Source organism: Taudactylus pleione, unplaced genomic scaffold, assembly GCF_031769625.1.
Source record: "Taudactylus pleione unplaced genomic scaffold, aTauple2 ptg000436l, whole genome shotgun sequence".
Classification (NCBI taxonomy): Eukaryota; Metazoa; Chordata; class Amphibia; order Anura; family Myobatrachidae; genus Taudactylus; species Taudactylus pleione.
In genome coordinates, this window is record NW_028284838.1 from 1,807,257 (window position 1) to 1,820,319 (window position 13,063).

General features: G+C 41.3%; 1 protein-coding gene across 1 annotated transcript in view; it reads left to right on the forward strand.

The window, feature by feature from the left end:
• VEPH1 (ventricular zone expressed PH domain containing 1) overlaps positions 1–13,063 on the forward strand; it is a 538,007-nt gene that overhangs the window by 157,106 nt on the left and 367,838 nt on the right. Inside the window, exon 5 of the mRNA XM_088447638.1 lies at positions 5,495–5,704. Coding sequence (XP_088303764.1) covers positions 5,495–5,704 — 210 coding nt within the window. The remainder of the gene's footprint in view (positions 1–5,494; positions 5,705–13,063) is intronic.

The window sequence follows — 13,063 nt, forward strand, 5'->3', positions numbered from 1 at the left end:
AACAGCTCTAGTCATCCTAAATTAACTCTGTTTTCCCTTTGAGTGTAGTTTTACTGAATATCAGTCCAGGTCCTTTCTAAGGTTACAATCCTGAAGTGTTGCCTTGAGAAAGGTTAGAGATAGTAGTCTCAGAGTAAAGGAAAGGTTTGGAGTCTACGGGTAAATTTACTAAAGTGAGAGTTTTTAGAAGTGAGTTTAAAAAGTGATGTTGCCCATAGCAACCACTCAGATTCTAGCTATTATCTTCCAGAAGGTGCTAGTTAAATGTTAAGTAGAATTTGATTGGTTGCTATGGGCAGCATCACTTTTTAAACTTACTTCTAAAAACTCTCACTTTAGTAAATTTACCCCTAGCTGTCATGCCAAAGCAAAGAACAGCACCTGCTATTATGTGCTAAGGGCTCCACATCCTCATAAACATTTTGACACCGTTAGTGTACAGTAGATATATGTAACCTTATAAAATATTAGTCAGTCATTGAATAAATTGAATCATCTCAAATTTAACAAAATAACCGAACAGGCATAAAACTGACAGGCTTCTGTAATTCACTGTTTACAGTAGGTGTGAACAAGCTCCATTACGAATAATGAGTTTTAAATTGAAAGCGCATGCAAACGTTATTGCAAACGTAAGTTGTGAATGATCCCTAAACTTGCAGCCTGTTTATCTACTTGTGAAGAGAAAGCTGCTGTAAATTCACACACACAGAAAACCAGAATCTATATTAAATATATAGGGAAAGCCACGTCCATTCTCTCTCTCTCCCTATATAAATATAAGAAAAGCCGGCACTACATAAAATACATTGAAAAAGCCCCAGATATACATAAAACACATTAAAATAGCCAGACCCACATAAAAAGCCAGAAGGGAGGGGAAGTGCAGGACAGGGAGGGCTGGACCTATTGGGTGCACAGGGATGGCTAGAAATTGTGGAGGGGGGGTGGCACAAGGCAGGAAGGTTGGACATTAATAGGGGGTACAGGGTAGGGAAGGCTGGACTGGGAAGGGTGGACTGGGGGGGCAAAGAGAATGGATGGCTGGCTGGACTGGGAGGCAGGGCAGGGAAGGCAGGCTGGCTGGCTGGGACTGAGGCTGGTGCAGGGAAGGCTGGCTGGGTGGAGGGGCAGGGCAGGGAAGGCAGGCTTGCTGTACCGGGGAAGGGGCACAGTGAAGGCTGGATGGATTTGGGTGGAACAGTGCAGGGATTGCAGGCTGGACTAGAGGGGGGGCACAGGGCAGGGTCAGGCACTGGGTCAGCATACCTGGTTCCTTCTGCCAGGGATGCAGAAACAGTGTCGGCGGCATTGCTGGAGAGATAGGGGGGGCTCGCTGCGGCCGCTCCTGATTGGCTGCCATTCCTTGAGCTGTGATTGGCTTGCGGTCGGTTCCATATTTTAAATGCCGCCAATGCTCTTTCTCCCTGGCTGTCGCCTGGTGCATTTTGCACTGCTGCCACCCTTGCTCCCTCTCTCTCTCTGGCCCCGGGACTGGAGTCCCAGCAGTCCCTCCCTGATGGTGGCCCTGCTGGGCTGGATATCTATCCTGGAACAGCTACCAGCTGCTGTGGAACCACAGGTGCCAGACCACCCAGCCAGCTTTTTGCTGGGACCTGTAGCAGCACAGTCAGATATTATAATACTGCCTAATCCTGTGTGTGGCAGTGTGCTCGCATCTTGCGGGTTTATTTCTTTTCTGGGACACCCGAGAGCCTGGTGCAGAGAGCACAGACTTGCAGCAACCAGACCCATCCCTCTGGCTGAACGCCTGGCACGTTTGGTCATGGTTGTGGCTCGCTGTTGGCAGCATTGGACGAAACTCTCTCCAGACGAGTGTGCTAACTGTTGAGTGATCTTATTCAGCTCTGTCTTCCACTCTGCACCATTCAGTTCCCCAGCTACGAGCAGCTCCAGTCCTGCTCTATCTCAATACTGCTGGGAGTTGGAGAGGGCTGTCAAAAGGGGGGGACGGGTGCGTGTCATCTGAGCAAGTGCACATGCACTAGACAGGTATGGACTAATAGATCGTCAGTAAAAAGGTCGATAAGCAATAGGTCGAAACAAGATTTTTGACAGTCAATACATCGACAGGTACAAAAGGTCGACAGAGTCAAAAAGTCGATATGGGAATGGTCGCCACTTCTAGTGCTTAACGCTAATCGTCCCTCCTAGAACCTAACCCTAAAAAGCAACAAAAAAAGTCGACCATTTTATTGTTGACCATTCACATATCAACTGTAATTACCAAGGTTTCATGGTGTGAAGTTTTGCGGTCCTTACCGGTGAGGGTGCTGTGGCGGGGGAACTGGCGTGTGGAGACTGGCTTTGGCCGTACGCAGGGGTCTGCCAGCATTGGGCTATCCTGGCAAGGGTAAGTCTAGTGGCATCTCTGCATCACAGGTGTCTGGGCGCCACCATGTTGTCTTTGGCCATGTGACATAGAAGGCCAATCGTCTGTAGGTCACCTGCTCTCTCTGGCCTATCACGTTCAACTACTGGGTACTTAAGGGGTGTTTGGAGCTCCCTGTAGTTGCCAGTTCAACGTGTTTAAAGCGTAGCTCGGAGAGAGAGTTCTCTGCGCTCCTGTACCCTAGACTTGTGCTCCGGTGCTTGCCCTAGCTCCTTATCAGCCTCTGGCTCCCTGCATAGCCTGCACCGCTCTGCCTTGCCTTGCTTTCCACTGGAGATCAGCCCTGCACCTTCCACCAAACCCACTCCTGCCTGAATCTGTCTCCTCAGTTAACCCATTCCTGCGTAGCCATCATCACAGCATTACCGTATTTCCCTTTCAGCCATCATCACAGCATTACCGGATATCCCCTTCAGCCACTATACAGCATTACCGTATTTCCCTTTCAGCCATCATCACAGCATTACCGGATATCCCCTTCAGCCACTATACAGCGTCCAGGATATCCCCTTCACTCTCACAGTCTATCTGGATTCACCTCATTCATCTCTGTCACTGATCTAGACATTTGTTTACTCCCATTCACAACAGTTTTCTTCAGCCACATATATCAGTTTGTTTATTACTGGACTTTAGTTTATCTTATTGTTCATGTCTCTGAACATTCACATTAAACAACCCACCTTTCAGTTTAAATCTGTTCCGGTGTCTACTCCTTTTTCCACCCCGGGTCCTCAACAAACACAGCACCTGATTCAGACCCGCTCGCAAGCACTATGCACTCGCAAGTGTGTCGATGGTAGGGCATTGCACATGCACGGCGTGTGCAAGCCCCGGAGCGAGAGAGAAATTCTCTCGCTCCGGGGCTCGCTACAAACAGGGTGGCTGTCGATGTTGATCAACAGCTTGCCCCGTTTTGTAGGCGGGGTGGGGGGTGGCTGGACAAACGGAGGCGTTCCTGAAGGAACCCCTGCCATTTGTGGGCGGCCCTACTGACATCACGAATGATTCCACTAGAGAGCTTCCGGCTCTATTAGAGCTGGAAGCTCACTGGGGCTTGTGGCAGATGAGACCCTACCACAAGGGTCTCGTCGCAAGCCCGATGGTCGTGATGGCCGCGACCATCGCGACCATCACCTGGCCGCTCGCTAAAGCTGTGGGTGGTCACCCACAGCTTAGCGAGCGGCGAGGAGGCTGGGTTATTTAAGACAAAGCGGACGCCCTGATTCAGAGCTCTGAATTAGGCCCACAGTCCTTAACATCAACCTTTTGTACCTGGCACCCTTTTGTGTTAACCTTTTGTACATGTCAAACTTTTGCTCCTGTTGACCTATTGATTGTCAACCATCTGGTGTTGACCTATTGCTTGTCGATGTTTCATCCTCCAACCGCACTAGAAGGATGCTATAATTCATTTTATAATAGACTAGCGACCTGCCTGGTTTCGCACGGGAGCAATTTCACCTCGCCACAGCCACCTGCATCTCATAACAACCTACGCAATGTCACCACAGTCCCCGGCTTTTCACAACAGCCTCCTGTTTCTTACTCCTGCCCCCTGTATCTCACAACAGCATTCTATATTTCACCACTGCCCCTTATATCTCACCACAGACCCCTGATTCTCACTCCTGCATCACATCACAGGCGTCTACATCTCACCACATTTCCCTATTTTCTCACTCTTACCCCCTGCATCTCACCAGACAACCCTATGCTGCTGCCCTGCAGCTGGCTGGGGCCTGGACACTGGGATGTGCTGGGAAGGGCAGGATGGATGAGAGATTTGTATTGCAGTTACCATAAGCATTATCAACAGCATGTTTCCAGGGCTGGGGCACCTGTGCATATTTCCACAGCCTTCATGGGCACCCCGCCGAACATGGTGATGAGCAATGTTCTTTTTGCACAATGCACCCTGTATTTCCTGGGCTTCCTGTCGAGCTTCCTTGCTGTGGTACCCCTGTCTGAGAACAGCGCTGACTTTCATGGGAGGTGCCTTCTGTTCTCTGAGGGCGTGTGGCTGTGCAGGAACATCACACAGGAGAAGGAGCACTTCACAGTGGAGGAGAGGTGGCCGGAGTCCGTCTGCAGGTTCGGTGTAGGGATGGACATCGGAATCTAATGGTGACTAACCATCAATGTTTTTGTTCCGATGTTAGTGTTTTTACCATTTGGTGGTTGGTACGATGTTTGGCACCATTGAATGGAAATCATTTAATGGTTCTCCAATGAATGTTTTTTTAATTCCTGATAGCTATGCTGTCCCTTGCTCCTTCCTGGCTACTGTGTCTGCATCAGGGCATCTTCATGTCTCTCACTCTCTGTCTGCCTCAGACGTGACCCTGCTTAGTCCCTGACTCCCTCCCCTTTCTAGGTTACTGCTAATCAATAGGGCACATTGCTAGCTCTGATTGGCTCTCAATGTCTCAGAGAGCCTATCAGAGCGCAGTCCTCGCCCCTGCAACAGCATCAGTCACTCACACAGCACAACAGTTTTTCTGTGACTTGCTTCATTAGAAGCTTCCGTTTCAGATGCTGTCTTGCTGTTTCAGCACCATGGGCAGCTCCTCTACAGCAGTTTGGTGTAAGATTTTTTTTCTGTGACTGCTTCTAGTTCATACACCTAAACCTTCCTCGACCAATGCTGTATAGAATAGTGAAAACCCCATAAAAACCTATCCAGTGGCTCAATAGATTAGCACAAATGAACACACAGACCCCTAAACCGGGAACTTTATTATATATATATATATATACTGTATATATATATATATATATATAGAAATGATAAAAAATAGTTTTTTTATACAGGTGTATGTTTTAATTGTTTTACATATACATCTTCATTTGATACAGACAAAAAGGAAGCAAATTGCTGACATATAAGCAATAGTAAGAAGTTTGAATTAGGAACCACTCTCACCTACCATCAAGCGTATTTTCTTTCACAAATGAATTAAAACTAAATACCACACTGTGTTATTTATAATGAGACCATATAAAATTATACTTTTGTTGAGAAATGTTACATCTGTGGTTGTGATTTGAACAGCACATTTACTTATGCTTCTTTTACAGGTTCTAGCAGAAACTGTGCCCTGTCTTATGGAATATGTATCTGACCCAAGCTATAGCGATATCATCCTTAATATATTCCTAGACATATCATCATATGAACCACTTACATTGGCTGAATCTCTTCCCACATTAAAAGAAATTGGAGAACATTTCCCATGTCTTATTGGACAGATAGCAAAGATTTACGGAGCAGTGGGGAATGTGAATGAGGTATGTAACAATTACTAATTCCTCTCCTTTTACAGTAAAAAATAATGAACACTCTATACAGATGTATAACTTAACTCTGTGACTTACTGTAACTGTTGTTTGTCATGGCTTTATCGTCTGTATTGCAGTAGTAGTACCACCATTTACGTCACAACGTATAATGAGCTCAGAGGTTATAAGATAAGAAGGTTCATGTTTAGTATGAGGAAATCTGGAGGCGGATATTTAATGCACTAGACAGTGAACTATGAACTAGACGATGAAATAGAACCATTACTATGGTTTCAAGTGAACCCACAGTAATGACCAGATACCTCCTACATAAATCTTACAGCATTAATATAAAACTTACATGACTTATATTTATCTTTTAGCATTTATACCATTTTTATAATTGTTTTCTTACTAATAGGAATCATATGAAAGTTTTTAAAACAAACCCTTTTATAACATTCATTGATAAGGATTACACCCATCCAGCTCATTTTAACTGTTCAACTAGAGTCTCAGAAGAGAAAAATGTGATTCAGACTTTGAAATTTGGTCAATATTTACCCAGTCATTGAAATTAACAGTGGTTCATCGCCGTTTTACTTCTAACACAAATAAATCTTTAGAAGGACTCTAACCCTATTTTTTTATATTTACATTTTTCTAGTGTGTACTGTATTAATTAATTATAATGTTTGCCTGCAGAGCTCACCATGTAGTACAGTTTTATTGTTTGCTTTCTTTTCTTCAGAATCCCTTTATGTTCTCCAGAGTTATCCTGTTAGTATTACTGTGATGGTGTAATCCTCTCCAATAATCTGGGGCCATAGTCTAAAGGCAGGGGATATATGTAATGCCATTGGGGTGTGGGAATGACTTCACCAGAACAGAGAAATTGTCAAATAGAATTCAAAAAGTGTGCCCATAGTTGCCATAGAGGGAAAACATAAACAAAACTATTAAGCAAAAGTAGGCACAAAATAATTATTAAGCTTAGATGTCCCCTCAATAAAATTGGTTGCAGTACATTTTCTAAAAGCATGGGTTAATGATAACTTTGACCAAAACAAATGCAAAACATTTTGTTGTTTATGTAAATAATTACTTAGGGAGAAATAAACAAACTCTTTCATGGTTATGGTTGTTATTTCCCTTTAATATACAGTACTCATGTATAGATACCTTAAAAATGTTTTCCACTTCAAGAAGAGAGGTGCTCTCCTTTCACCAAACTTAGTACACTGGAAGTGGTCCCTTTCTGTAATCCTGGAAATTATATATGATTTAGTTACCCCTCCCCCCCATGAATTACTTAATAATGGTTTTGTTGCAAGAGAGCTTAATTGGATGGCATAAGTGTTTGGCCAATAGTGTGCCACCTACAATTTCAATTGACAAGTTATACTTTGTGATTAGGTCACCTGTAGTTGTATTGGGGACCAGACACTTTGCACAAATAGGGAGGTTACCATGTTAGAGATACAAGTTGGAGTAATAATATATGAGAAAGGAGGAATGTTGTACAATAGCCTATTGAAGTCTTGGATCTACTTTCATTTTGAACAGTGTACACACTGGAGCGATGTCGGCATGATATGTAGTTTCCAGCCGAATTGGAACGACATATCAGCGGCATCGCTCAGTGTGTATGGCCAATATGCGCACTCCCACGGACGCTTGCAACATCGTCCGGTTGGCCATGCTGCACTTCCAACCGGAAGAAATTGCAAGCGACACCATTGCATGTAATGAATGATGGAACAAGGTATCGTTCCATCCTTCATTACCTCGTTCTGATGTGTACCCATGACTGGGTATACATCGCTCATTGTGTACCCAGCTTAAGTATTTCAAATTGTTTTTGTAGAAGGTCAGAGACCAGTATGTCGTGGTTTTATCCAGTTTTATAATGGCTTTCAATCAGGCCTCAGACCTCAACTACAGTATAGTGTGATCAAGGGAGGGGTCTGAATCTCTATCCGTTGTCTCGTTGGCTCAGAATAGTACCCTCTCCCCTAACTGTAGACTCCATTAGAGTGAAGTTTATTAATATCATGACCCATGATATTAATAAATCCAGCACTTTTGTCTCATTTAGTGCCTCTGTAAGTACTGTGTGCTACATGTTTCTTTCTCTGGTTTCCTTTGAGCTGGAGTGAATACTTTGAAGGTTTGCAAAGTAGCTATTCTCTTCCAACTGTCAAAACTCTGTGCATTCCTACCACTCTCCACCTTTCTCATATTTTATGAGGGTATATAGCCCCACACTTGATCACTTGTTCTTTCCTGATGTAATGGTTCTGAGTTGTACGAGAACCTTTATTCTTATTATTCTCGTATACCCCTAATTGTTCCAGCAGCTTTCTTTTCATACCACTTTATTCAGAAGGTTATCTGCTTTGACTCACAGGAAATTTTCGCTTTGTATTCCTGTGACATAGTTTTGACATTACAGATTTACATTGACAAGACTGTTGAAAGGGTCTGGTTCCTTTCTGATGCGGGTTAAAGTGGTAGAAGAGTTCTTGTAAGGCGATTTCACATTATGATATACTAGGTTGCACTGACGGCCAACCTATTGTTTAATTTTTTATTGTTTATGCCACACAGTACTGACTTTTGAGTACTTCGGGAGCACAGTCTATCAGTGGACTAGTGAATACCTTCTAGTAACATACCAAAATGTCTGCACCCTTGATCAGCACAGACAGCACCTAATCTACCTAGCTGCACCCCCTATAATGGCAATGCTCCCAACAACTTTAACCAATATCTAAGATGAAACTGGCCTTAAGGTGCATATCCACTACACGACTAATGAACGACTGTACGATAACGACATCCTTATCGATCAATCGTTCAGTATACTGTGTAGTGGATATTGTGCTCACACTGAACGATATGTGGTTCAGAGCAGGCACCCTCCCTCATCCCCGAACATGCACAGCCTGACAATATCGTCAGGTTGGGCAGTATGTTCAGGGGATGACAGATGTCGACAACGACCAACGGAAGCGCGCATCGCTGGTCATTGCCGGCATATTCACTGCACGATTAGTGAATGATTGAATGATAACGATGTCGTAATCGTTCAATCATCCATTTATATTATGTAGTGGATATGCGCCTTTAGTGTATCCATTGTGGTCAGATTGAAGAGTAAGGTATGGCAACCGGTGATATTTATGGGGAATAATCAGTCCCTCACTTTTCCACATGCATTTTGGTGTTTCCATCTGCAACTGCTTTGACTGAGAAAGAGGGATTTTTTTACCTATATAACTCCTTTTTTCAAAAACAAATGGGAAATGAAGGACCTGACTGTTTATGAAGTTAAACTCAATACAGTATCTTAAATGTAAAACACCTATTGTCTAAAGCAATTGCACTGGTTATTTTCACCAAGAAGCCATTCAGAAGGGCCTACATAAGTGAAAATAATCCTACATTTCAAGTGTACTTTCTACTTTAAAGATAAAATCAATTGTAAATAATTTTGATATATATTTAATTGTTCTAGGGAACATAATATATTGATTGTTATTTTATTGATAATGTTGTGCTATACAGCACTAATCAGGATGTACTGTAGTACAACATTACTGCAACAAAAAACTCAGTGTTTTACTATATCTGTGTTTGTTGGGCTAAGGACAGCTAGTTAAAAGCAGAGATGAGCAGTTCAGTTTTGGTGCAGATCTTCTTGCCAAGTTCAGATCTCAAAACGAGGCAAAACATCATCTTTCACGGACATCTCGGCACACAGATGACGTTTTGCCTCTTTCCGAGATCTGAGCTGGGCTGGAAGATCTGAGCCAAAACCGAACTGCACATGTCTAGTTAAAAGTACCCGATAGCAGCAAGTAGTTTTGTGATTGGTCTCCTCTGATTAGCTAAATTTATTTAGCCAATCATAAAAGACCAATTCCATCCTCAGAACAATGTAATACAAGCAGATGTCCGGGACATCATAGTTGCAATTACCAGTTCTGAGTGTCTCTTAATAAGTGAATAACTAAATGTATTTGCTTATTAGCATCTTCTACATAAAGTGATAACTACTGATGATGTTCACTGAATACATTTTAAAAGAATGTAAATATTACATAAAAAATAATAAAATAACCACTGAATGTATACAGCTGTAACTCCGTTCTATATTAAAATTAGCACAACCCATGTTTAATATTCTTATTCACAGTCATTAGAATCATTCAACGAACATTCATAAAAACCTGCAAAATGTCCTTTAATGGCATGCCAAAAATAATAGAAGCAAATGGAATTGTACACACACACTTTCTGACAAGCATTCCTTTCACTGTGCTTCACACCACTTTCATGCTTGCCCTCAGCCTTCACCAGCTGTAACACTTAATAGAGCATAATGCATAGATATTAGAACACGCTTTGAAATCTTGGATAAAAATGGGGACAAATTACAAAGTTTTCTCTTTGCTGGTTTTCAATGCCCGAGTGTACAGGGTCTAACGCTCCCTCAATGATAGTATTGGATTTACTAGATTATTTTATTTAGAAATCTAAATACTTTAATGGAATACATCATTTTAACTGCATTTAATGGTTGCTGATTGCTAGGAGACAGAACTTGATTAACAGTGTGAACCATAGAACCGAATCCAATTACCTAAAATTGTTCCAGAACTTGATTACATTTTCTGTAATATACTGTATTCTAAAATCTTAAACCTCCTGTAGTACGTAACTTCTTGATTAAAGTTTATTATACTTGGAAAGGGAAATAAAGGAATTTATAGTTTCTCCTCTCTAAGATGAAGAAAGTGAAAACAATAATTATTTTTGTTTTTAAAGACTTGCAATTTAATCTGTCAAACACTATGTATAGATTTTTAGTCTTTAATTACCCTAAATCACATTTCTCATTCCTCTACCTGATCATTTAAAATAATAGTTGTATGTACCATTAAACAATAATTTATTTACATAAAAAAATAAGAATTTGTGTTTTAACAAAATATATAAGATTACTTGATCAAATCTTAGGCTGGGCACACACTAGATGATAAATTGGACGATTTGTCGTTTTGAGCCGAATTGGAACAACAAATAGTCCACATCGTCTAATGTGTACGCGCTATTTCGTACTCCCGTGCGTTGTTCCTCGCAGCTTCTGATCAGCTGTACATGCACGGCAAATGAGAAGATATTTTCTGCAAATCGTGAAGTGTGTACGCCCAATCGAACAACCAGGCGATATGTTAACGTTATAGTTTAGCAATCTAATGACCTAAACAATGCAAAATATATCGTTAAGTCATTTGAAGGGTTGCATAACACTATATTGTTTATTTTGGTTGGCGATAAAGGGATATTGGGATGATCATTGCGTCGTTTGCACATCTGTGTGTACCTAACCTCACACACAGTAGAGGATACTAAATATTTACATCATAAGATGGTTTAAAAATAAGTGGATAAATCTTGCTCTAAATAAGTAATAGATATTTGCACAGCTTAAATGTACAGACACATAAAGCATCTAAATATAGATAGGCAGTCAGAGAGACATACAGTATCTTGAGGTTCCTCTACCTCTACTATCATATTTGTACAAAGGAGCTAGCGAGATAAAGTACATAGTGTAAGATCACAAACTAAAAATTCAGTTTGGATGAAGTTGTACTGATTATACATACATTAGAGTTCACAAGGTTTATATACATGATGTGAAATCCAAGCATAAGTCCGAAATGAGCACAAATGTGAAATGTGAAAGCGGGCCGGGAGGGGACCTGGTGTACATCCATGCATTTCAGATAAGGTTACTTTGTTTGTAGCTTTGAAAACAAAAACATGTCCATTAGTTTAAGCTTTCAACAACTTTTAAATTGTCATAATTTATACATTGTGAGTCAAAGGAAGTTTGAAAGTTAGTTGATATTTTGGGACTATCTCTATTGCAGGCATAACTTGCAGTATGTGTGTTTGAATGATTTAATTAAATTAAGTGCATGTGGAAAGGTGAAAAATAAACCACTGAAAGCATATTATGATAACTGATATCTGTCACTTCAGACAAAACAAGTCATTTTCCCAAGTAGAAAAAGGCTGTACCCTTCCCTCAATGCAACTAATTCTGTCCTAAATGTTTCTTCTCCAACCATTGACCTAATTTAAATGAAATGGTTCAGCAAAGTAACACCTCATCTTCACTTATATGTGCAAAAGTGAGCTTACTCATGTGCCTAATCATGTACTCATGGAATTGAATGGTGCAAATGTTTGCACATAGTAGATGCTGCTATATTGGCCCGCAAAGTCTTGTACTTTCCTGTAGCAGCTGGTGCATTTGCAGAACAGTGCGCAAGTGGTGTAGCTAGACAACATTTACACTGTGTTTGCTCCACATTGTCATACATGGGGCTTCTGATTCCATCTCTTGTATTTTCTGGAAGTTGGACCCTTACCAGATAGGAACATATGTATTGCAACACTAAATTCACTAAAAGGAAAAAATGTGGAATATTTCACTATCATTTCTCTCTGGAGTTAGACTACTTAGATGAGGCCAAGCAGACATAAAACACATGTGTAAAACAAGTAGTCTGTATCATTTACTGGTAAACATAAGTGTCACTTTCTAATTTGAATTGGCATAGCTGTGTGTCAGTTTAAACTTTCTCACTGCCTTGTATCCCAGTTCAGGAAGTTCTTAAATATCAACTCATCACTTGAGAAGCAGAGCTTGATGTGCACCACATTTAGCACAGGTCAATACTTCCCTTTCTTTCATGCCAAATGCAGCGTGTTTACACTATTCCAAACTAGGAAAGAGCAGCTGAGTAAACATTAGATACAGTATGTGACAATTACATTTCCTATATGCTGTAGTGCTGATGGAAATCTCATCACAATATATTAGTGACCCTCACCGTTCATTCACTAGCCATGATGACAACTAGAATATCAGTTCGCACACCATGATATTCTAGTTAGCTGAGCATGTTGAGCCAGTGGAGAGTATATGGTTACTTTTTGGATCGAACACTGCATAATTACAGTGATGGATGACATAAGCTTGATATTTTCAAGTCAGTTCAGATTTCAGTGACATCCGATAGAGATTTGGCTACTTATAAAAAGTAGGTTTGCTTAAAGTGAGGAAAATGCACTAATGAAAGTTGTGTGCTTGAAATACATACTATAGCTATTGCAGTTTCTTTTAAACAGGGCAGAACTGCTTATAGAGTGAAGTACTTTACAAAGGTGTTTCAATAAGTAAGGTAACAAGACCTCTCATGTGTGTAATGTTCTCTGTTTCATTCTAATGTTCCACCAGGCCAGAGCAGGCAGACCACTGCTTCCCCTCACGGCCATTAGACTGCG